The 25,270-nt window shown below is 38.2% G+C and overlaps 3 protein-coding genes across 11 annotated transcripts in view; 1 reads left to right on the top strand and 2 right to left on the bottom strand.

The window, feature by feature from the left end:
* zcchc24 (zinc finger, CCHC domain containing 24) overlaps positions 1–5,549 on the top strand; it is a 44,927-nt gene extending 39,378 nt beyond the window's left edge. Inside the window, exon 4 of the mRNA XM_055170390.2 lies at positions 1,739–5,549. Within this exon, the coding sequence (XP_055026365.1) occupies positions 1,739–1,852 (114 nt within the window). The 3' untranslated portion in view covers positions 1,853–5,549. The remainder of the gene's footprint in view (positions 1–1,738) is intronic.
* Positions 5,550–6,677: 1,128 nt separating this feature from the next.
* ppifa (peptidylprolyl isomerase Fa) lies at positions 6,678–11,563 on the bottom strand. 3 transcript variants are annotated; one of them, XM_055171108.2, is made up of 7 exons: positions 11,493–11,553; positions 11,304–11,388; positions 11,007–11,037; positions 10,788–10,876; positions 10,502–10,598; positions 8,431–8,506; positions 6,678–8,334 (listed from the first exon to the last, which is right to left on the bottom strand). In XM_055171108.2, exons 2-7 carry the CDS (start codon positions 11,349–11,351, stop codon positions 8,199–8,201), a joined length of 477 nt encoding a protein of 158 aa, XP_055027083.1. In that variant the 5' UTR covers positions 11,352–11,388; positions 11,493–11,553; the 3' UTR covers positions 6,678–8,198. The 3 variants fall into 3 exon arrangements, with proteins under 3 accessions (XP_055027083.1, XP_055027082.1, XP_055027084.1); XM_055171107.2 differs by having other exon boundaries at positions 11,304–11,563; XM_055171109.2 differs by lacking the exons at positions 11,007–11,037; positions 11,493–11,553 and having other exon boundaries at positions 11,304–11,443.
* A 1,347-nt stretch (positions 11,564–12,910) lies between these two features.
* zmiz1a (zinc finger, MIZ-type containing 1a) overlaps positions 12,911–25,270 on the bottom strand; it is a 156,204-nt gene continuing 143,844 nt past the window's right edge. For 5 of the 7 annotated variants that reach the window (XM_055171099.2, XM_055171101.2, XM_055171104.2 and 2 more), the window contains 18 exons: positions 23,707–23,842; positions 23,016–23,130; positions 22,710–22,927; positions 22,191–22,386; positions 21,799–22,089; positions 21,526–21,708; positions 21,372–21,440; positions 21,118–21,283; positions 20,665–20,806; positions 20,162–20,372; positions 19,773–19,878; positions 19,493–19,653; positions 17,970–18,037; positions 17,807–17,875; positions 17,467–17,717; positions 17,090–17,256; positions 16,229–16,486; positions 12,911–15,792 (listed from right to left, as the gene is read on the bottom strand). In XM_055171099.2, coding sequence (XP_055027074.1) covers positions 15,685–15,792; positions 16,229–16,486; positions 17,090–17,256; positions 17,467–17,717; positions 17,807–17,875; positions 17,970–18,037; positions 19,493–19,653; positions 19,773–19,878; positions 20,162–20,372; positions 20,665–20,806; positions 21,118–21,283; positions 21,372–21,440; positions 21,526–21,708; positions 21,799–22,089; positions 22,191–22,386; positions 22,710–22,927; positions 23,016–23,130; positions 23,707–23,842 — 2,915 coding nt within the window. In that variant the 3' untranslated portion in view covers positions 12,911–15,684. The remainder of the gene's footprint in view (positions 15,793–16,228; positions 16,487–17,089; positions 17,257–17,466; positions 17,718–17,806; positions 17,876–17,969; positions 18,038–19,492; positions 19,654–19,772; positions 19,879–20,161; positions 20,373–20,664; positions 20,807–21,117; positions 21,284–21,371; positions 21,441–21,525; positions 21,709–21,798; positions 22,090–22,190; positions 22,387–22,709; positions 22,928–23,015; positions 23,131–23,706; positions 23,843–25,270) is intronic. The other 2 variants (XM_055171100.2, XM_055171105.2) reach the window with 1 other exon arrangement.

Here is a 25,270-nt window from a genome sequence, read left to right as displayed (position 1 = left end):
TGCCAATGACGAGTATTTCCGGCTTTCCCCAATACCGCTATTATCCACCATGTGGCGTTCTTCCACAACTTATAAAACCTGGAAGTATCGCCCTAGGACAATCAGCTGTATGACCGACCGTGTACGTTTTGAGGATCGCTCTGAATCTGATCTCTATCAAAAGTCCATCACAAAAATGGAATTGTCTCAAAAAATATTTTTTGCTCAAAATGTAGTGTTTTTGAAGAAACCTACCCATATTAAGAGTTAATAAAAAGAGAACTAATGAAGGTAGGATAAAACGTTCTTTTTTTTGTTTGAAATCAAAGGGGCTATTCATTCATTTGAAATATTGTAGGTTTATATATTTTAAGAAGAACATTTTCTGGAAGGCATTCAACTTTTGTAAAAATCTTGAAAAATGCTGGCGCTGGCTGGCAACTTTTTAAAAACGCTGGAGGGGAAAGAGTTGAATATAAATAATCTGAGTTTGGGTTTTAAGGAACGGCGAAAGACATTGGGGGTTTCAACCGACATGAGAATTGGTATATAACATTTTTGGGTGAACTATCCCTTTAAGAAGGCAAACGTGGGTTATTCCCTTATGACAAGCAAATTCTTTAGCTTTTCACTCTCACCCACTTAATATGTTTCCTTTAGTAAGCGTGTGATATGTGCAGCTCGCTGCAATATACATGTATCAAAAACCCTTTAAGGGTTTGCAGCTGGCCTCCTTTCCCGTTTAACTCAAGCAAAAATATAGTTTTTATAGTTCACTCACAATGGAAATCATTCTTCCAAGATGTGGAGTATGGAAATCATTTAATTCTCCAAATCTTACGCTATGAAGTATTTACCATCTTCAGTGGTTCCCGATGGGTGATTACGCGAATGCCACACTGTATCAGCAGTGCTACACTGTCATATAAAAGATCCAGACCTGTGCCAAAATTTACTCAGAGTGCGTCTGGAGATCCCGGCTTTTATCATTCTCGTATTTAACGACATATGCAAGGGGAACCAGACTGACATCTTTATGGTATGAGAACAGACATGGAACAGAAATATTATTATTAAGCCTTTCCCAATTTCCTGTTTTTGGCCTTATTAAGAGTAATTATTTATTAGCATTGGATGTTTACTCACATTATCATTCACAAAAACGCTCCTTCGGGTTATGGCACTGTCTCCTCCCAGTGGCCCGTTCGAACCTGGTTTTCCGTAATTCACAGAGCGCAGCTGAGACGTACAGGAAAGAATAACAAGATTGTAAAATGATCTTCCAAAAGCAATGGGTGGGAAAACAAATAATTGCAAAAGTATTATTTGTGATCAACAGCCAAAAAGATTTGGCTCACACGTGTTCTCAGTGTCTTTTGAATAACGTCCAAGACAAAGATTCACTCTTAAATCTGCCCTGCCTGGTCGTGCTGGTTTATAGCTTGGCCATAATCACAGTTAGCAATTCTGTGGGCATATACAGTTGCTTTGGATCCTCTGTATATGGTTAACTTAGGTGCACAATATAATAAAGTGAAGTATTAATAACAAATCATATATATATATACTCCACCTGGCAAGGAGTGTTGTGCAGTTGATATCAGTGCTCAAGGCATTTTTGACACACCCATTGTGGTTATGGCCTGATATTCTTTCCTTAAAACCATATCTCCAAAGAGTCTAGCCAACGTTGAAACCCGAATGGTGTTGTGGACGAGAAATACACATTAAAATGCGATTTCCATTTTGTTTCCCTCAGCGTCCCTTAGAGAAACCCGATGGCCTGGACGTTTCTGATCAGAGCAAGGAGCACCCACAACATCTGTGCGAGAAGTGCAAAGTCCTGGGCTACTACTGCCGTCGCGTGCAATAAGGAGGTTTCCTGACGTCCCCGTCGTCTTATTTCTTCCCCCCTTCTTCCCTTTTCGCTTAGCCTACCCAAGCACTCCGAGAAAAAGTGAAAAGTGCCAAAATAATGTAAATATGTTTAGCTATAGTAACGGCTTTGTGTATCAGCAGCATGCATTGCATTTATCGTTTATATGTGTATAATGGACAATTGAATATGTTTGGAAGAGTTGTCACTGACAGTATTTGTATCCGTACCGGGCGCAGTGGATTACCTCACCGTTGCGTCCTCAGATCGTGTGTGTTTACAGACTTTCCCTTCATTCTCCTTGCTGAGTGAACTTATGAGGACGTGTAGCGCCATGTTAATTCACTCAGACAAGGGCCCGTGTGCCTTTTACAGAGCTTTGGGTCAATAGCACATCATATTAACTGTGAATTAACAGAGGGATAATGGACTTTCCATCCCTAGCTTTTGTGTCACATATTTATTTATGTTTGTATACCGTATCGTAGTGCAATTCAATTTACTAAACTGGGATAATCTGTGTTTATATACAGACGGATGTTGTCTAACCCCACCTCTTGCCATTAGAAACTACTGTAGAATAGAATTGTCTAATGCTTGCGTCAGGTAGTTTGTTTCGATGCTAGATAGTCGGCTCATCAAGTTGTTGGCAACTATGCAAAATTCATGACAGCTTACGCAGATTCATCAATTCCTATTGTCTGTACGTTTTATGAAGTGTGTGGATGATCAAAACAAAGCCATGGCTAGCCGATTTGTAAAACTGAGCAGAACTACCATCACCGTCCTTTGAAATGTGATCGCGCACGTTGTAAATTGTTGCCAGAGAACTGCTTTGATTGTCTTAGGAACCCAGGTAAAGCTCAGATTTTTAGTACAGGGTCAAACTGAGCTTTTTGGTCCATATGCAACCGATTAAAACCGGTCATAAATCGTTCCTTAACATGACACCTGTTGCCTCAGGATGAAGAGTGTGTTTGAATAACACATGATGAACCATGCCTCCTTTATGAAACTCTATATTCAGGCCTCACTATATTATAAGCAAACATTCATTTAAAAAAATTCACAATCTTTAATTTGACACGAGACCCTTGCACTAAAATTTCTCCTGTTTACACGTTTCAGAAATGAAATTCACTTCGAACGCCTTTTTGGCATTGTATATGTTTTTAAAGCATTGCCTAACCCGACACGAGTGTATGTTTATACAGTACATTAGTTGCGTAACTCACAAGACGATTTACACCCTGTTGAAACTGTGATTTTTTTTAAAGCATTTTCTATCTGGGTGGGCAATGTATATTTGTAAAGGGAAAGATGGTAAAGTAAGTAATTTTGAAGAGTCTTTGGAGATGACACTTTGGGTACATTTATTTGTTTTGGAGAGCACTGAAAGCGATGGAAACATTTGAATGAAGGAATAGGATAAAACAGCTCATCTAGGTGTTGTTTACCTCTTGTTATGGCTTACGTGAAGTACTAAAACCCAGGATCATCTAATATAAATGTTCAGATGGTAAATCGAGCGATCTTTTTTATGAATACACTAGATGTACATATAAAAACACATTTACATGGTAAATACAATGTGTATAATTGTTTACTTAACTTTGGAGTCCACATATTTTGTGTTGTCGGAATATTAGTTATTAATCTGAAGGGAATGTCTTTAGTGCCTTAGTTGAGTAACTCGGTCTAGTTTTTAGTTGCAGATGTCACGTTTGATACTGTGGAAGCGAATGGTGGGATGCTTAAAATAATAAACAGCTCATTTTTGGTTTTGTTGATGGTAAATTTAGTGAAACAATCATCCAGGGAGTCGATCATTAGATTTCAGTTTTGAAAAAACAAGGAAAAGTTGCTTCTTTGAAGGTCATTATTGTTTCTCAGAGCCTGTATTTCTCGGTAACTGTATTTATCACAATGTTCTGGCATTGCTAATGGCTCCGCTGTGTGTACGTTCCTATGCGCCAACGTTTACTTCAAGCCTCATTTCAGCTGGAATGAGTAATTCTGCTTTTTGATAAACACCGTAATGAATGGCGTAATGAAAATAAGCATAGAAATGAACGATTGCTGTGGATTTATCACAATCCTTTACGCTTAATGGTTTCATTGCATCATTGGGATCAATTTAATTCATCGTCAGTTCTGTAAACCTGGAGAGCACCACTATAGCAAGGCTTCATTATAAAACTTAAATAGTTCATAGTTGCGTTGCACTAAATACAAGACTGATCTCTGAATTTCCTCATTGGCTTTAATGAAACAGGCCTGAGTTTTGTAAATGTTGAATACAGATACACGAATGGAATATTTGTTGCGAGCTTTCTGTGACGTTTTAGTTTTCTATCATTTCGTCTCTGCTTTATTGAACGAAAGACAGAGCTTGTGGTATTAAGAGTGTAGATGCATTTAAAACTAAAGCTTTTTGCGCATGTGTTTTTGTCTTGAAATACATATACTTGACTTTTATAGCTCACTTTCAGTATAAACGTGTTATTTTCTATTAAAGGTATGTGTATTTTGGAAACAATATAGAGATTTTGGAGCAATATGATATCCAAGTTTTTCCCTTAAGAGAGATACAAGTGTGTTTTGTGTATATATTCGATGTTCCATCATTATCAAAATGTTATGATGCAATATTAAAACATTGTATGTGAAAAAGGGCAAAATTGCTGAGATGCAAAAGAGCTGGGATTTTTTTCCTTTGATGTTTTACAGTAATCTTTGGTTATATCCTATACAGAAATATTTATGGAAGGATTTTTGATTTTCTTTTTTAACAATTTAATTCTTTTGTATAAAATATGCAACGAAAGCTACTCTATGAAGAAAATATTGATGATGACTACATAGAATATTATTCAAAGGTTGGTACATATTATGCCCTTACAAGCCATTTTATTTGTGTTTTGTTATTCTAGATGTTATATACTGTAGATCTATAGTAACCTTACCCGTTACATGTGCTTAAACATGTTTGGGATCTTTGTGTGTCTGCTATACAGCATGAATGTTTTGATTTGCAGTTATAGGAAACACTTTGTTTAAACATTATGTATATGCAAAACAGTGACAAAAGATGTGACTAACACCAGTGATTGGCCATAACACTGAATTTCGAAATCTTTTACATGTATTAAATATTACATGAAACTGTGAGCTTTAGTTTGTCACGTCTCCAGTTACTACCAGGAATTATATTGAAATCTTTATCTTCATATGTCAAAATTGAAAAATTTGGAGTTCAAACAAGTATCTGGGACTGAAGTTTGCATGTGCATGTTTTTTTAATGATTCAAGAACTATCATCTGTGCAATGTATTCTTATTTAATATAAATACATGTTTAGTTCCTGGTAAGATATTGTAGAATACACCTAATTGTTAGTGCCTCTATTCACTGCTAGTATTTGCAGTATCATTATTAAATGTACTGAATGTACTGATTTAACTCTCATGTGACAAACTCATGTTTGTAAAGTCTGTAAAATATTTGTCATCCTATTGATCATATTGGATTGGACAGAGTAACAAAGATTTGAAGGAAAGTAAGATGAGCTCAAATCTGTTGTTCAGTGTCCATGAAACGGCATTCCGATATGTGCCTTATTTGTTAGTTATAGGAAAACTGAAGACTTTGTGCCTTTAGAAGTTTGTTCAATTAAAAAAAATGACTAAATGAACCATGCCTTTTTGTTTTATTTCTTCCACAGAACCGAACTATACTGTACTATGCTGCCTGTTTTTATATTTCAGCATATTTTTTGGCCTCCTGTATCTGGGACATTGCGAAATTCTGTCCATTTTAAATCCGTCACGCTGAAGGCAGTATAGACTGATTCATTATTTATATACAGTTCTAGAGAATGATGCTTATGTAATTGAAAACCAAAATCTGAAGCCTTTGAGAATGCATGTCATTCAATTTCATTTATGGTTGGAGGCCGATGAGCGGTTCTTTAGTTGACAGAGATCGGCGAACCCATCTTTGCAACTGCACAGGTCTGAAGACAAACGTGTATTTTTTTACGTTTGACCTAATTGCATGTAATGATTGTAAACATATGAGGTCTGTATGTGAGCGTCGGTGCTTGGCAATGGCGCTGGCCTTTTACTTAAAGCCAAGTGTAAGTAATTGTCTACACATTCCAAATCCCTTAAACTTCACAAAAGGGTGGAGACCCAAATTATATCAAGTTTGTTACAACAATGCAGACTTAAACAGAACAAGAATGTCTCTATAGCAACGCTGCAATCTGAGAAGTCAAACAAACTAGTTGAGTTCAGACCCCATATGGTTTCATTTAACAGAGCACTGTTTTCCACAAAGGTTCATAATTTACTTTCACAAGGCATTACTGTGATAAGCTATACCTACAAAGTATTTAAAAATGACTGCCGAGTTCATTTTAGACGGAGTAGCGTATTATGAATGTCAATCGGCTATAGCTAAAATGAAATGCATCTTTAAAACCATTTTTTATAAAGGTTATGCATGTTACTATTGCGTTAACACATTCATGTAAAAGACATTCTTGCTGGATTTTGTATGTTTGTGGTAGAGATGCTTTATACTGTAGGCAAACAGGATGTCATATCCTGCTTTATGGGACAGGAAATCTTGTTGCTGGATAATCTAAAAAAAGGTTTGGGATCATTCTCAGGAAGATTTAAAAAGCATGCCACGCAACCAGATATACCGCTACAGTTGTAGCCGGCGCTCATCTGGAAAACAGCCTTGAGTCATTAAAACAAAAAAAATGGGCACAGGATGCAAATATCCTGGAAGGAATTCCATATGTCACAACCAGTTTCGTGTGTCATTTATTTATTCAAAATACCTCCTGGGTTTCTCTGGCATAGTTCTTAGAAGGTAAACAATCTCTGTACAGGCTATATCCTAATTTATAAACCTCAAAAATGTTTTTAACTCATAGGCTATAAGAAAATTTAGACCAGGCAAGATATATTGTATATGAAAAATAGTATATTTTACTTTTTAGTGTACTTACTTAGTAAGCATAAAACACCTCAATTAATCCAGAATGGTGCATAATATTGCAACAGGTGAGTAATATTGAATTAAATACAAATAATTTATTTTAGGGCTGCATAACAACTAATCGTTTGCAGAATTAAAGGTTTTGTTTACATCATATATGTGTGTGTATTGTGTATAATAATTAGGTGTATATAGAAGTACACAAACATGCATGTGTATATTTAAGAAATATTAACATGTATATGGGTGATTCTCACGAAACCATTGAAACACCACGGCACTAATGATTTTAGCTTTAAAATGTCTAATATAGTAACATTAAAAAGCATCAAAATTAACACAATACTGTGTTCTACCTTGCACAATGTGTGATTTCAACATAAGAATTTATAATTGTAAATTTTATCTGATCTTTGCTGAAATTCTCATTACCGCAATGTGTCCGGCTGTGTTTGAACATGCGTTATGTTGTAATTTAATCAAATTAACACAAAAATATTAAGAAAAAAAATAAATGGATGTTTTGCTAGACTACTTCAGATGACAGAATTTTTTTTTACTGAATATTCATGTATAATAATAATGAAGAAAAATTAGGAAAATGATGTGTCCATGCCTGATGTTCTCATCCTCCGCAACACTTTTTGAGAACAGTTTAAGCACACATACAAGCACATGGACCAGTTACTTCAAGATGGCTACCAGGTAAGATCATTTTTTTACAGTTAATTTGAAATATTGTCTTGTCAGAATGCTTACACGACATTTTGATTATCATTACCGCAACAGATGCTTATTAAATGTTAATTTAATTAATAGAAGCATAATACTTTGATTTTAAATGCATGTGCAGAATCTCCAAATTATGTTCTTTCAGGTTTGTCATGTCATTTTGAAAATATGTCAGTGTTGATGTTTTCTGACTGTTGCGGTAATGAGATTTTTTAGGACTAATTTTTTAAATTATGTTACAAAAAGTGTTAAATGATAAGTAAAAGTTTTTAAATTAATGTTCCCATTTACTCCAGACTTTGTTTTTCAATGTCAGGTGGAAAAAAAAGTAAATTTAAGCAATTTTTACATTTTCATGCTTGACATTTTTAAAACAAAGTTTTCGTGAGAATCACCCATATATACATTTTTATATTTATATATAATTTATATTATATATAAATATGAATACTTAATATATACACTTTTTCTTAAAATGTATACATGCATGCAAACGATTAGTTGCGATTAGTTGTTATGCAGCCCTAATTTACATAATGATTTACATGTAAAAGCAGTTTGAGTTCACAAAAAGACTCTTATACAGAACTTTCCACAATCATTTGAGTTCTCCACAATCTGTAATGGCAATCTTCTTTACAGTTCCTCCATCATGTAAGCCATAGGACTCCATGAGAGAGACGGTCTCCATGCCCTCTTTGACCTGACCAAACACAACGTGCTTGCCATCAAGCCTGAGACAAAAAGACAGTATCAATACATATATCAATAATAGTTTAGATGCATTGGATGGGTAATAATCCTAATAAATAAGATTTCTACTAGCATACCAGTCTGTTTTTACAGTGCTGATGAAAAACTGTGATGCATTTGTGTCCGGACCAGAGTTTGCCATTGACAGCACACCTATGAGAAAGAGACTATCAGTAGGGTTGTTACGATTATGACAGTTAATTGTCTAATAAATTGTGACAATTGTGACGATTAGTTGCCTGTTTTGGGGTTTTGACTTTTAATTGTCATAGATTTTTTTGTTGGTTCATGAAATAATTTTCACACATTGTTGTGATTATTTAAATTAAATATTTTGCAAGGTTTAACTGGCAGTAAATATTAATACAAATATTTAAAAGTAATTATTTAATAATTATATTTTTTTTAAAACTGAAAATTCTTTATAAGAAATAAACACAATAAAGTGTCTAAAAAAATAACTAAAAATAAAAAGGCAATCAAAATAAACTGACTATACCACAACAGGCCTTAAAGAGTACTGAATCCTACTAAGGTCATATTAGTACTGGACCACATGTCTGTAGTGGCTGCAAAAAAGTCAATTCCTTACAGATCCTAAGGAATAGCATCCTTCACTTTCCAAAATTTGGAATTACTGTTTTGGAAATGTATGTTAATAATGCTTATCAAAGTTTTGAAGCATTTCTTTAAATGTTGTTTTTCCACTGTATTAAATAGCTTTGCAATGTATCGCGTTACACTGTCAGTCAAGGAGCGCCACTACATACGGTCTTGTTTATATACCGTTTCATCGGGCGCACGTGTGGTGACGCGAAAGGGTCTGGTCCGAACTTTACTCCCGGTTTCTGTTTGTTTAATGGTCTGACTAGTTTCTGAAACTAAACTCTCAAACAAATACCTCATCGAAAATAACGAATGTTTTCTACGTGTTCTTTATTTTGCTTGTTATATAAATAAATTACTTTATAAGGACTTTGTTGTTATTTATTCTTCGCAGAGTTTACCGGAAGTTACGTGATGACCACGAAAGCCGCATGTTTATGTTGTTACTGCTGAAACCGTCTATATAGGCGCTGCAGCTCCCCCTTGTGTTTTTTAAGATATGTGCAATCATTGCGGTGATCTGAAATCAACGCGATGAGGTCAAACAATTACGATGAGACGAATATTTAATATATGTGAAAGCCCTAACTATCAGACCAACTTCACACTTAAAACAGACTCAATTGTTTGTCATTTTGATTATTTAATGATGTATAAGTGAAAAGACCTAACAATCTACAAATTCAGAAAAGCACATACAGACAGCTTCATCTGATGCGCGCATGTGTCGCAGTTACATGCCTGTCCTGAACCAAACTGAACTTCCGATATGTATTCTTGTGGCTAAACTGATCTCTGAAACAAATACCTCGTCGAAAAACTGCTAAAGACGATCAGGAGATGTCGAGGATGGATCACGCGCGGAGAGGTTTCGCAGACAGGTAAGTATTAAAGGACCTGTAGTTAACATTGTATACATTAATTTTACACAGTAAGGTTAGCTCAGTGTAATTGTTCAGTTGATATGCGTTAGATATTATATATGAAGGTAATTTACTTGTCATTTATTTCCCTTGTTATCAGAAATAAACTACAGTTTATACAGACTGTAATTATTGATTCTACCTGGAAGTCTACCAGAAGTTGCTTTTAGTCGACAAAAGCAGTGTGTTTATGTTGTTGCTGCTGAAACCATTTATAACAAAGAAGAGTTTGAAAACCACTGTGAATTGGGGGGTTTAGGTTTGGCAAATTGTGGTTCTCTACTACAATTACATCCAGTCATGTATTACACAACCCCACACTATTTGACCATAATAAACAAATCAAAAGGGTTTACTTGGGTAGGAACACCCTGGCACCCAAAACACACTAGGATACACTGGCTTTCACTTACTTAGAAAGTAGGTCATTTGCTTGGAGATTACAAAATCTGAAACTAAGGGCGCTATAGGACCACCCTGTGGCTATGCATGGACGTGCATGCATATTTTGACATGCTTTTAATATTTGTGGCAAATCTAAAATAAGAGTTTTGCTCTGTTTCATGGACACAAATCTATATGGTTAAGGTAAAACAAAATGATGCAGTGGTGACATCACCTGGTCCATTGTGTTTCAGCTTAAAATTCTCATCTGCAAATTTCTTTCCATAAATAGATTTTCCACCTGTGCCATTATGATTAGTGAAATCTCCACCCTGTCAACAAACCATTAGTCATGACATGACCTTAGGCACAACATTCATATGTAATTCATAAAGAAGGTTAAATTCTGATGTTTGATATGTAAGGAGGAAAGTTGATTGATGAAAAAATGTATTTACAATGGGAATTTATATAGCTAGAATGAAAAGTAGTAAGCAAGCAAGCAGTAAGAAAAGTTTTACCTGACACATAAACTCAGGGATGATTCTGTGGAACACAGAACCCTTATAACCAAAACCGTATTCTCCTGTACAGAGAGCCCTAAAGTTCTCTGAAAGACAAACATATCCACAATAAACAGTACTGTCAGTCATATTGTACACTTTCACATGCATTTGAGTTAATGTTAGTGCCACAAACCAATATTATATCATTAAAACTATATAGAAATGTACCGTTACCTGCTGTTTTAGGAACCACGTCAGCAAAAAGCTGCAAAAAAGTGCCAAGTAAAAAAGTCTGTCTTCATAATATTAAATTGTTTCATTTTAAAGTAGCCTACTGTTATTAAAAAAGATACATAACGATAATGGGACATTTCAATAGTTTAACTAGAAGAATGATTCTGCATGTTATTCACCCACATTCTTTATATAAACAGATCTTTGATCTATTTTGACTGGTCCGTCTGTTTTAGGCATTTATTTTACTAGACTGTGGCATTATGTACTGTTCACGTTTGATAAATCGTAACTTGCCTCGATAATGATTCTTCCAATAAACTCGCCGTCAGCTGCGATTTCCATAAACACAACAGGGTTCTTCAGCGGTCCAGAAACAAGCCTGTTCGCAGCGATTGCGACAGAGCAATATTTTAAACGATTTTTCATCTGTAACATTCTTTATGTGTTGTTGAAAACCCATCAACGAGGATATGCACTACTGACCAGTGTCCAAGGTGAATTGCTGCACACTGAACTACCGTATACACAAGACACGTGTGACCGTTCTGTTATGTTAAGAGGAAATCCCACAGCGACACCATGCGGTTGGTTTTAGTATTGTGTGCACAGTGTTGTGGACTGTCATTCGACGTCAGGATCGCGTTTCTTTGTGAATAGAAGGCATTTATTTAAACAATCTAACATTAGATTACGTACTTCTCTTTAGAAAGTGTCTATTAAAGCAATACGCGCCGTGAAGCCTGAGAAGGATATACGTATGTTCGTCTTTATGCGGCGCTGCGCAGATCGAACGACATATGACATAAAAGTACCGCAAGTCAACTAGTTCTCGCGATACTTTGATGTCATATGCAGATCGGTCTGCGCAGCAGCCAATAATTCTGCCTGAAGTTGAGATCTGCAAAAGGGGCCCTAAACTCCAAAACGGGATGAAGCTTCTTTTATTAACAGACAGACAGACGCCGGTTTTGGGGCTTGCCATTTATCAGAGCAATTTTTTTTTGTTAATTATCAGCTATTTTATGATAAAGGTTTGTCATTAAAATGAGTTGTGTTTACGTTCCATATTCAAAAAGGCAGACTTTTTTGTTGTTATTAGCCTATTGCAAGTTTTCACTATTACAAGCTTTGTTTGTATGTGATCTGAAAGGCCTCTGGCGAACAAATTTGTAAATAAAATTTTTACACCATTAAAGGGATAGTTCACTTTAAAATGAAAATTCTGTCATCATTTACTCAGCCTCATTGTTGTTCCAAACCTGCATGGATCTCCCTTTTCTGATGAACACAAAAGAAGATATCTTGAGAAACCATGGCAAACACACAGCAGATAGCGACCACAGACCTCCATAGTAGGAACAAAATAATGGCATTTAATGGGTACCGTCAACTGTGTGCTTACCATCATTTATCAAAATATTTTGTTCATAATTTATCACAATACTTCCAAAATATTTTTTTTCTACTATGGAAGTCAATGGTCACCATCCGCTGTGTGTTTACCATAATTTCTCAAAATATCTTTCTCAAAAAGAAATCCATACAGGTTTAGAACAACATGAGGATGAGTAAATGATGACAGAATTTTCATTTTAAAGTGAACTATCCCTTTAAATTGAACTCCTTAAAAAGCTCCTTAATGGATAATTGAGAATAATTGGAAAACAACTATGAATAGTTTGTTGTCTAATTTGTGTGCAGAATATTGGGTGCAAATTTTAAATGGCAAAATCAAGAAAACATGATCAATGTAGAATTTAATTTAACAGGAATAACTTTATAATGTTTATAATGGAGCATGTAGCAACACCCCTGACTTTAATGCAATCAAGTCCCGCCTATTTCCATTTAAAAAGCCATCAACTCTCATGCATTCCCAACCAAGAAAACATAAAACAGTGTTTCATCTGAATACATATTTATTAGATAAATATTAGGATGTCACAGCATCTAACTACATACAGTTTTGCAAGACTAAAAATCACAATTAGTTTTTGTTTTTTCTTCTTCTGACCAGTTTAGAATATGAAATGATTGTACAACAGAATGTACAAGCAAAGATAACTGCAACGTTTGGCGCCAATCACCTCAGATTGTACCTTGTTATTTTTTTTAAATTTTCCTGATCGTGATATCAAAATTGTACAAATTCTGGATTTTGGTTACAATCTTTTGGAACCGCTCCTGGTCCCAATTTTCCAAATTATTCCCCAGGATTTTCTTCATTATTTTCTGTAGCACCTTATCAAGTACACAAGAAATGGAGCAATACACGTATGCTAAATATTACACAAATGTAAAACAAATGTGTCTCTTTTTTCCCCTTCCCCAATTCCTCGGTCACGTGGGATGAATATTTTACAAAAGTGAATAAATGCTGAGAGGTTCCATAGACGCTAACAAACACAGATTCATTTTACCCAATTTAGATTCTGATTCGAGGATGCAAGCTTTACAGATTCTAAATACACAATGCACATTCCCCTGGGGAAAATGAATACATTTCTGTTAACGTGTCTCTATTTATCATTTACATATGTACATGCATCCCTAATGTGCCCCTTTTCCCATTTTCTCCTCGAACCTCTCCAAACGCTGTGACTGAGTAGAAAACACACAGTCTAATTCATTGAACCCTTTCTGTTTCTACCTCAGCACCGGCCATCTCCTCAACACCTGTACATCGATAGCGTGTGACAGCTCAGACCTCTGCCAGCTTAAGGAGGAGTCTATTTGCCTATTTGTGTCTACAAAGTGGGAACGAATATGTGGCAGTGCATCTTTGAAAGGATATACAAGTGAACTACAGACAAACGTTAAACTCGAACCCACATTTCCATGGAGTTCGAAGTATTTCAACTGTCAACAACAAACATCATTTTTGTACATAATTCTACACCAAGAAGAACAGAAAGAAAACTAAAAACTAATATTGCAATTCATATAAAAATAACTTAAAATGGAAACATGTTCAAAGTGTGATGCTGTATCCAATAAACATTTCAAACAGTATTCAATTGTACAGATGATAGACAGTTCTTGAGTAACATCAATATTATGGAAATGTTATCATTACAAATATCATAAATACTGACAATTATCTGAGGGTCTTACTGATTTGAAATAAAAAAAGAAACCATTCACCTTGTACATATGACAAAATAGTTGAAACACAGGTGACACCTGTACATATTGTGTACAGTTTCTGTCCTTTTTAAAATGGGTACTGAAATAATATATAGCTTTAATTAAAAAGTAAAATCTATAAATATAGAACATATTTTAAAAACGCTTTCTTCATTGTTTGTTGTATCATTACTAGGATTTTACATGTAAACAAAACAATAAACATTTTAATTTGAAAACAGGTTTAACCTGGTGAAAACAGGTTTGGGCCACCTTCTCAAATCAGGGTGCTTTGGTAAATTCATGGACACTTTCTGATAAATGTACACATTTGTAAAAACAGGAAACAGTTGCCAAAATAAGAACAATATAATTGTGCATTATAAAGACAGTTCATGAATGAAAGGCTGAATCATAAAACAAAAACGAACAAAAGAACTGATTATAAAAATCAGTCGAACTTTGTCTAAAATTAGGGGCGATTGGCAACACTTTATATCTGGACATTGTATGCAGTTTGTAGAAAGAGGGGTACAAACATCAAGAGCCTCATGCATGGAGGATACTCACAAAGGCAGATGACAATGTAGTAAAGGTGACACAAGATTACTTGTTGAAATGTGAATTGCTTTCTTCTAATGTGCAGTATCCATAGGACATTGCAGGGGAAGTACAGTCTGTCGGAAGATGCACAATGCCAAGGGTAAAATGCATGCCGTGATGCCCTCCAGCATTTGTTTAACTTTGAACGTGACGCATATGCCTGAGGGTGGGTGGACATATGAATCACGTAACAAAATGAGGTGCGATGTTTACTAGAAAAGAACACGTTCTCATGTGTCCTGTGAAGTGACAAATTGGGCAAATGAGAGTTAAGAACTGTTGGAGGACTTTTCCCATCATTAGTCTCTGGGATGGGATCATTTCAATATCGATGGTGATACAAGCTTTCTTCCCTTCTTGTTTCCTTGACAGGCTTCCAGACGCATTTTGTCACCGTTCTCTTGTGCTTTATCAAGGGAGATGAATGAACAAATAGTGCGGACATCTGGGTGAGGACTTCTGACAAGGATTTGGGAAGTTGCGGTGGTAGAGCTCGGAAGAACAAACGTTCAAGAGATTGCGGACACAGATAGGTCGTTGCAGGAATATATATATATATATGTGTGTGTGTGTGTGTGTGTGTATATATATATATATATATTCTATTCAGGGTCTTTTCACAAAAGGAAAAAAATCTGAATTAAAAATGCTACAATACTTTCCTAGTGAGCGCACAGACGGTCCTCTGTGATGTCATCGTATGAACCGATTATAGCTGCACATGTATTTCCGTTAGTATTAAAAGATATCACTTTAGTGCCAACCAACATGGCTGCCATATAGTTGTGGAAAAGGTCGCTTGTAAAAGATTGAGATATTTACATGAGGAGGAGGCAAGAGGATGGCTGTTTCCTGTGCGCAAAATGCAGAGTCTGTCCGCAGGGTGCCTCGTGATTCCTGACAGCCGAACAAATTAGGGCCACTCCGAAAGGCCGACCGGAGGGAGTCAGTTGTTCTCGAAGAGGGAGAGCAGATCGTCGTTGCTGCTGCTTGGGAGGTCAGGAGGATCTAAGTATGACAACAGCTCATCTGGGTTCGCCAGTTCGGGCAGAAGCTGCGAGATTAACAGACAGACAAATTTACATTACAACAGGGACTATACAGCATTGATTCCCAACTAGGGGTGTGCATATCCCAAAAGATTACATAATAAGATTTTAGAGGGTGTTTTTTGTTGGTTTACAATCTTCAAAAGCACGTTCATCCATCAAAAACGAATCGCTTCGCCTCTGAAAACATTTAATAACTGTATGGATTAGTTTTTTGGATTTTTGATGGAAGGACGTGCTTATAAAAGAAGGATGGAGCTTTAAAATGGGGCACGATCCAGTGCCATTATAAAGCTGAAATGGCTTGAGGGCGAGTAAAATATGGGCACATTTTTATTTTGGCAATTATTAACAAGGAAAGCATGATGCTAACGTGACTCCACCATTGCGAGTAATGTTAGTAGCACAAGACATCAGAAATGAATCTGTGGGAATACTCACATCCAGAGAAGGCTCAGGGATGTCTGCAGGTCCCTGGCCGCCTGCCTGCCCATCAGCAGCAGGGTTGAAGGTCATATCGGCATGTGGGTGACTGTTTTGGCCGGGCTGCTGTGGGGGCAGAGGCTGGCGTGGGGGCTGGGAAGATGGGGGGCCGCTGTGATGCAATGGCTGAGCTGATTGGCTGTTGGGGTGGGGGGATGCGTGCATGCCGGGCTGCATGGAAGCATGGGATTGATCAGCACTCACAGGATGGGACATCTGCGGAGGGAGGAGAGAGAAGCAATGAGGTCTCTGTGTAGGGTGGAGCTTTCCAATAGCAAAAAGCGTATCAAAAAGTGCCACCCAGAGCCAGACAGAGAGCAAGAGGGATACCATGCAGATGATTTTAGAGCACATAATCCTTTTGAATTTTGCAAATTTTAAGTAAATTCATGTTCGGGAATCGGGAATTTAAACATACTTGTTTTAAAGGGACACTCCCTTTTTTTGAAAAAAAATAACCAGAGTTTGATATTTTTCCTATTTAAAACTTGACTCTTCTGTAGTTACATTGTGTACTTAGAGCGACATAAAATTTAAAGTTGCAATTTTCTAGTCTGATATGGCTAGCACTATACATTCTGGCGTAATAATCAACGACTTTGCTGCCGTACCATGGCTGCAGCAGGCGTAATGATATTACGCAGTACCTGAAAATAGTCCCCTGCTATTGAAAGTAACCAAGGGGACTATTTTCTCATTAGGTCCCTTTAAAAACACAACAAATACTGACATTATGGCTTTTTTTGCAGTGTATTCAGTACTGCATGTCCACAGTTTGTTAGTACGTTTGAAAACAAAACAACTTTGAAGGTAATTTACCGAGTCTGGTATGCCGTGGGCGAGAGGCTTGTCAGAAGTCATGAGGCTGTTGGGCATGTCTGGTGGATGTGAGAGCTGGGGTCCGTGCATGAAGTCATTCATGGGAGCTCCGCCACCAGAGTTACTGTGGGTGAAGTCAAAGTTTCCATGGCCCTGGTAACTATTGCCTGATGCACAAAACAGAGAACAGCAATGAAGAGCAATGACTCAGAAGTGCATAAACAAAAGATTTAGACAGCTTGGATAGCAAATCAACCTGTTAAAACTGGCGAGCATAACTTCTTTTGTTGCAACTAAGGGGAAAATTAACCCTACCTAAACAATAAAGAACTATTTTATAAGATTTGAAAGAGCACTGAGCCTGAAAAGGTGCTGACCTCTACCTTGACCCCCGTAGTCGCCGTTATTCCCACCGTGCTGAGGAGGGAGAGGGGTGTAGGGTGAAGGGCCTGGACCCAGCTGGGCGATCATATCCAACACATTAGGCATGATCATTTGACTGGGACTCATGGTTTTAAAACGCTTGGCCAGAGGTCCATCTGGGTCCTCCTTTATATGAATGTCAGACTTTATGGGCACCGGCCTCCAACTACACGTAGGATCGATTGTAACCTCTTCAAACTCAGAGCTGCAAAGCAGAAAATTGCAGTTAGCGTTTAAGAGGCAGACGGGAGACCTCATGACAGTTTTAGGTAGAGGGATGTCTATAAAACTTACTTTTGAATTGCATTGAGAATTCCCCACATGTACTGATCAACTTCCAGTCCTTCCAATAACGCTGTTTTACTGGGGACAGAGAGAAACGTATAAAACACCAGAAAAAAAGAAAGCACATTTACCTGACCGTCCAAGGCAATTCTCACTGCAACTTGCCACTTACTTGCATACAGGACACCTCCACGTTCCTCTCTCACAGTTTAGCTGAAGATACGACTCTAAATCAAAGCACTGTAACAGGAAATCATCACATAAGTTCATTTAATCAAGGCAAAATTGCTACATTTGGTATTTTAACATTTATGCATTTGGCTTTTACACAAAGTGACATATTATATAATGCATTCCAAGTTTAAATCATGTGTGTTCCCTGGGAATCAAACCCATGAACTTTGCACTGCTAGCACAGTGCTCTTCAAGTTAAGCTACAGCAACCAAATCGATCATGAGCCCTATTCACTTCCATAGTATTACTTTTTCCTACTATGGAAGTCAATAGGGCCCTCTAAACGATTTGGTTACAAACATTCCTCAAAATATCTTCCTTTGTGTTCATCAGAACAAAGACATTTATGGGTCAGTGACAAAAACAGTCAGATGAGAAATTTAAAAGTTTTTTTTTTTAAACCTGCATCAGGAAAGCATGCATCAGGTTTATTTCAATGCACATAGTGTATTTATGTTAATTTCATGCAATAAAAAATTGCATTTGTACCATTTTTATGAAAGTTAAGGCTGAATGGACCTGAAAATGCCAATCGCGCCAAAGAATGAGAAATATTAAATATTTTATCTACCTTGATGGCATGTAAGCATAATCATAAAAAAATTAAATATAATTTCATTAGTTATTTCTAAATGTAAATTTTAATGTGTTTTTGTAATATTTGTCCTGACATACCGGTATGCTGAAAACGGCTCTGTTTCTTGACAAATGGTGTAAAAATGTATGTAAAAAAATCATATTACATTAAACTAGATGATTATATTTTATTCCACATTTTTTATAAATATATTTATATTTTCATTAAAAAAAATACTAGTTACACCAATTGACACAGACCGGGTATACCACATTGACATTTTGCAATAATCCCCCTAATATTTTTTCAAAATTAAATAAAACCAGAAATTTTAGACTTGGTCCTCAAAAAAGAGAATGTATGCAAGTAATTTTTTTAGAAATTTTAACCCTTTTACATTTAATTAAACCATAAGGACACAAAATAATTAATGTAACGTCATTCACCCATATACAGTTTGTATCAACATAAGCTCTGCAAAAAATTACTTTCTTACTTAGTATTTTTGTCTTAAATCAAGATGTATTTTCTTGATGAGCAAAATGATCTATATACAATATAAAATATATAATTTAAGTGATTTTGTGCTTTATACAAGCAAAAATAAAAAAAAACTGCCAGTGAGGTAAGAAAATTTTTCTTGAAATTTTCTTGAATTGTTTAAGAAAACAGTTCAAGATTTTTCTTACCCCATTGGCAGATTATGCATTTTAATTAATTTTTTTTTAGATATTTGTACCGAAAACAAGACAAAAATACCAAGCAAGAAAGTCACTTTTGCAGTGAGAGTAAATGATGACAAAATTTTTATTTTTGGGTGAACTACCCCTTTAATTTCAAGCCATATAAACTACCTAAAGATAAACACTTTAATAGTGCTCACCTGCACATGTTTGCAGTCATGTCCCCTAGCAGGAAGTTGAATCCGACGGAATGTGATTGGACACTTTAGGGACACTTTGATGGCTGTCTGCTCCACTCCATCTTCCCCATTTAGTGTGGCGTTCCCAGAGGATGCCGCTACGCTACTAAAGTTTCTTTTAACTGTGGAAAAACAGGCGCTGTAATGATTAGAGGGTCACGGAGATGATAATGAAGAGCGTCAGACATTAGTGAGCTCCAAAAAAAATACTGCCATGAAAAAGTTTCAAGCATCTACACACTTTTGGTAATGCAGTGTTCGGCAGGAAGGAGCCTCTTCTTTAGGAGACCCTGAAGGACCGATCGCACCGACGGCCTGTGGACCAGCTGCAACACGAACAAATGCGACTGCAACAAGACCCGAACAAATGCGTTACAACCCGCAAGCAAGCATCCGTACCTCAGAATATCCTTTACATGATACACAATCTGTGTCGTGCACTTTTCAAACAGAGAAGCATAAATCTGATACCAGCTACAGACAAAGCGGGAGAGGAAAGGAGCTGCTTCAAATCAGTGTTATCTGATTTCGTATCACATGCATTACAACAGCTATCTGACATGGCCATTAAATGACAGACTATACATTGTTGAAGGGCACGGCTTTTCCGAGCATCGGAGGAATACTCACACAACAGCAAGCTGTGACAGTGATCTGTATGGTGTTTCTACCCGGCTGACACACGTGTTTCAGGTGAAGGGGTTTGTGGGATGTCTTATTATCGCCTCTTTCGATTGTGAGGGGCGTGGCGTTGACGCTGACTTGGACGGAAGCGGGCCAGTTTGTGTTCATTTGTCGGTCCTCGTGGTGGTAGCACTTAAACTGCAGCTCCAGGTCAGATCTGTTGGACAAGCAAAGTGTTAAATGAACAGTATCAAATGTCAAAAAGATGTGTTTTAGGCTCAATTTCATCTAAGAAACAAAAGTTTTGGTACATTTGTTGGCGAGTTTAATTGTTGAAAACGCCTTTTGTGTTCACTGTTCACTGAAGAAAGAGAAACAAGTTTGGTATGACTTGAGAATATGTGAAAGATGAGTTACATTTTTGGGTGAACGGTTCTTTTAGACAACATGAAAGATCTCATTAAAGACTCTGTGCAGGGGGGTACAGTAATGCGTAAGAGAGCACAAACCTCCACATGAGAGTCTGATGGACGGAGGGGCGTAGATGGAAGACGTGGTTGCTGACGGCCAGGTTGTGCTCTAATCTGAAGGGCTCCAGCACCACCCCATCCCTCACAGGGAACGTCAATCGCAGCTCCTCGTTGGGAATGGCTGAAGGAACAAATATCAAGAATAGATGAATTCCCAGCCTGTCTGTGTTTTTTAACTGGATCAGTGGGTGGGGAGTTTGCCTTTCAGTTCACCTAGTTTTACCCACTGAAGCACATATATTATGAATGAACTCTGAGTGGATGTGAAAAATGCATGAATCTCAGATAAATGAGCGATGGGACTTTTTTCGCTCCGCTCCAGGTGCCGGATCAAAGGCTTCATAGGGGTTTACTTTTGATAGACTGTGACAGAGCTTGTAATACAGACAGAAGAGAGATCAATGCAATGAAATGCTCGTCTGTGGAACTCACTCGGAGGTGGAGGCAAAGACGTCATGTTCGGCTTCATGTCCGGAAACGGGGGCTTGACGTCCTGACTGGGTGAAACGTACTGGGGGATGTTAGTTCCTGGAGTCATGGGTGGCGTAGGGTTCCCAGGAACAGGCGAGTGGGGATAGTTGGCTACCTGCCGAGGAGGCTTTAGCGAAAGAAACGTAATTAACTTTTTGGACATCACTGTGTTTCTTAACAGTGCTAATGAAACATATAAAGGTTTCAACACTTACCCCATTTCCTTGACTATACCCATAGCCGCCTCCAGAGAAATTGTTATTCTGACCATTAAAAGGCTCTTGCTGAAAAAGGAAAAGTTGTTAAAGTGAAAAATACTGAAAAGCAAGATCTATCTTCTTGGTTGGCAAAACTGCGAATTGAATGTACCTTATAGTATTGGCCCATAGGTACACTTGTGGGGGGGTACTGCCCCGAGCCTGGCTGTCCTGGCATCCTCTGGCCTGGGTAATTGGGTGAAGCAAGAGGCCTAGAAGCATTTGGGTTAGGGTACTGCCCTTGCTGGGTGGGAAACTGGCCATTGGGTCCAAATTGCTGACCTCCGTAGTTAGGCTATAAAAAAGCGAATTAGTTTAGCAAAACAAACTGCTAATACAAAACCTGGGAAAATTTTGAAAACTCGGGCATAGTAGGTGGTCCTACCTCTCCTGGATAAGGCCTTTTAGTTCCCTGCATGGGCATGGATTGAGGTCGTGGACCAGGGTAACCCTGTTGGGGCATCCGTTGGCCGTGGCCGACAAAGGGCCCCATACCGGGCCCTCTGGGTTGGTTCATCCCCATTGGTGGGCCACTCATATTGGAACTATTCATACCAGGTCCCATACCAGCTGGGTTCATGCCTCCTGCCATGGACGGAGGGCCACGAGGCCCAGGCTGATTCATGTACTGGTTGTTGTATCCTTGCGTGGGGCCCATCTGGAAAGAGGAACAGACCTGTGGAGAGGGCCAATAGCAAATGAATAGATGCAGTCGCATGTAAATGAAGCACAAGCCAAAGCCCATATGGGGATATTATCTTTTTTGAAATGACCAACCTGGTTGTACTGGTTCATATCTTTGTTGGTTTCTTGCAGGGCAGCCACGGTTGCTGTTGCGGTGGCTGTCGCCGTGGCGGCGGCGGCTGCAACAGCGGCGGCGGCCGCAGCAGCAGCAGGTTGAGTGAAGTCAGAAGTAGGTCGCGTGTGAGGGGGCATCCCTATACCACCCGGTGCATTTGGCCCAGCTGGGTAACTAAAGTAGAAGAAAACTCCTCATGTAAAATGTCTATATTACACCCAACTGAGAGAGAAATGTCTCTTTACTGGAATATCAAATAAAGGCTGCAAAGAAAAACAAATCTGTATTATGGTTATGCGCTTGGCATAACATGAAGGTGATATCATCCCTATTGAGAAAAACATCCTTGAAGCAAGTGTTGGCTTGGCTTTTAAACCATGCGTCAAATATCACTAATGGGAGACTCTGCTGTAGTTTACCGAATCTCCCAGAGTGATACAAAGCAACACTCCCTTCTTTGTCAAACAACTTCCCATCATCCCGCCTTGAAACACTACCTTCCTCCAAATCCTCCTCCTCCTGGGTGCCCCGGACGACCGTACATGCTTTGCTGCATGTACGCCTGGTTGGATCCCCCTTTGGCTGAAAACTGTTGCTGTTGGCCGGGGAACTGAGGCGAGTTGATCCCTGGGTTGTTGGCTGACATTCCCGACCCCAGCGCATTACCCCCAGGGTTCATGGGATTGTTGGTATTGGCCATGGGGTTACCCAATACCTAGAACAAAAGCAATGTAAGTTAAAGGATCAACATTTTCGCTATCAGTGTTCTCGTTTGCTTTTCGGACATTGCACGTATGACTCACCTGACTTTGTGACGTGTTGGTGACTCCCCACACCGTCGTAACCACCGACAATGAACCTGGGGCCTGGTTAGCGTTCTGCTGCCAAGGAACGCCATCATATGGAAAGGATCCATCGCTAAAAACAAAGTTCAAAGAGTAATGTGATATTAGTGGCATCACATATACAATGGTAAAGAGTGATTCCTTTCCTGACTACACTTTTTTTCATAAGATTTGTTCAAGACATCTGTCTGTATGTTGATCTCAGGTCACGACCGCCCTAGAGCACACAATGTACTACAATACGTCATAAAGCTAGGATTTCCATAATTATTCTATGGACATCTATCAAATAACTTTGTCCACCTTTATCTGACATACCCAGCCCTCAAAATTACATTATCATGTTTTATCTTCCATTGTTTGGAAAGTTGAGAGCTGAGTTCTTTAACACATTCTTACAGTAAAGACAGGTTTAAAGCTCGGTCAATAGCTTCTTGGAAAAGGCCAGTCTTTAAGATCACATGGCACTTGAAAACAACCACTTCTGTGCCAGACCACTAAACTGGTCCTGTAACTCCGTTTCGAGAGGAAATTTAGTTCTAAGAAAGCTGCTGTAGGGGGGCACCATGTGTTTTAACAGATCCTGGAACAACTCCAGCGAGTGTTGGTTAGTGATCTACGAAGCAGGGTTTTATGTCCGAGTACTGACCCATGAGAGAGCGAGGGCTTCATGGAGTTCATGGGTGGCTGCAAGGGTACTTTGCCCTGTGGATCACTCTGACGATTTTTCTGATGCCGCAACAAGAGCAGCCGACCCAGCTCCTCGCACCAGGACGACAGGAGTGCTGCAAAAAAAGAGAGAAAACAGAGAAAGAGAAACATCAGTATCCTGGGAACAGAGACAAATTAACTTTCAGCCAAACAGAAACCTTGTTTATATTTGGTTTGCTGTTAAGCAAGAATTTGAGTGCTGCCTGCTTCAAGTTGCCTGTGCAGTCCCTTCACAATGGTTATGTGGGCGCTTGCCAAGTTGTTAACACATTGCTTTGTGGTTGCTAGGGTGTTCTGAGGGGCCCAAAACTCAAGTCTCTATGATATACGGGTTGCTAGATATGACTCAAGTCCCTCCCTATAAGATTTTGGTTTTTGGCTGATCCTTCGTGAACTTTTTAAAGCAATGAAAAGAAACCATGAACATTTGAGGTGACATTCATGCTTTACTGATTACATGTTTTTGCAAGCAACTGGCCCTTAAATGCTCACAAATGTAATCTCTGCAGTGCAATTCAGGTCCTAACCACTAGAGGTCACTACACTCCACTAGAGACAGAACCTCTATGACGGCTTGTCAGCACTTCTCTCTCTCAGGATCGTATGCTTTTCATCTGCGCTGCACTGTAAGCAATGATCTTACTACAAAAGTCCGCCTTCTTTTTCGTGAAGGGAGGATGATGAAGGAGATGGGGAGAGAAAGAGAAATGGGAGATGAGAATCAGTGCAGAGGACAGTGAATCATGCTGGTGTTGTCTCCTGGCAGCACTTTACTCTTGAGAGGGCTGACAAAATGAGCATCTCGCCATGGCGACGGAGTCGGTTCGGATGGCAGGAGCTGGCACGGGGCCAGAGCTCGGCCTGCTCGGTTCTATACGCTGTATATGACTGAAACACTGAGGCTGCATTTAAGTGCTCTTTAAACAAATGGACCTTGTACTTTCCAACTGACAGTGTTTATATACTCGCTCTCATAGCTGAGTCATTCCAAGAAATGAGTTTTATTTGTGCTCACAACAACTAAAGTGAACTCAATTGAGTTATATTTAGTGTTTTACAAGCTTATATAAATACCAACAACTTATATCAAATATATATTTATTAATGTGATAATCTTATATATGTGAGACTAGACCACAAAACTATGCATAATAGTACAGTTTTTAATGTATAATTTTTTTTTACACATCTGAAATAAGCTTTCCATTGATTATGATGTATGATTTGTTAGCATAGGAAAATATTTGGCCAAGATACAACTATTTGAAAATCTGAAATTTAAGAGTGCCTTCAAAATTGACCAAATACATCCTTATGCTGGGTACACACCAAAAGATTTTTTACATCTTATAAGATTTTCAAAATGTGATAAAAACCCTAGATTTAACCTTTTTGCTCCTTTAGTGGCCCTGTCCCAAATGGCGCACATCATGTGGACTTTCGGTCTCGTGGCCTTAAATTGTGCGTGCTCGCTTAGTCTACGAGTCTGTTGGGTGTCACAT

Source organism: Misgurnus anguillicaudatus, chromosome 11 (assembly GCF_027580225.2).
Source record: "Misgurnus anguillicaudatus chromosome 11, ASM2758022v2, whole genome shotgun sequence".
Classification (NCBI taxonomy): domain Eukaryota; kingdom Metazoa; phylum Chordata; class Actinopteri; order Cypriniformes; family Cobitidae; genus Misgurnus; species Misgurnus anguillicaudatus.
The sequence above is the reverse complement of the archived record's forward strand: the minus strand, read 5'-3'. Positions and strand labels throughout refer to the sequence as shown.

Coding starts and splice junctions, on each gene's coding strand:
- ppifa (XM_055171107.2), bottom strand. CDS start 11,444: ATGTTACAGATGAAAAATCGTTTAAAATATTGCTCTGTCGCAATCGCT. Junction 10,599..10,787: donor TCCCTGAGTTTATGTGTCAG/GTAAAACTTTTC, acceptor GTTTGTTGACAG/GGTGGAGATTTCACTAATCA. Junction 8,507..10,501: donor GCTGAAACACAATGGACCAG/GTGATGTCACCA, acceptor TCTTTCTCATAG/GTGTGCTGTCAATGGCAAAC.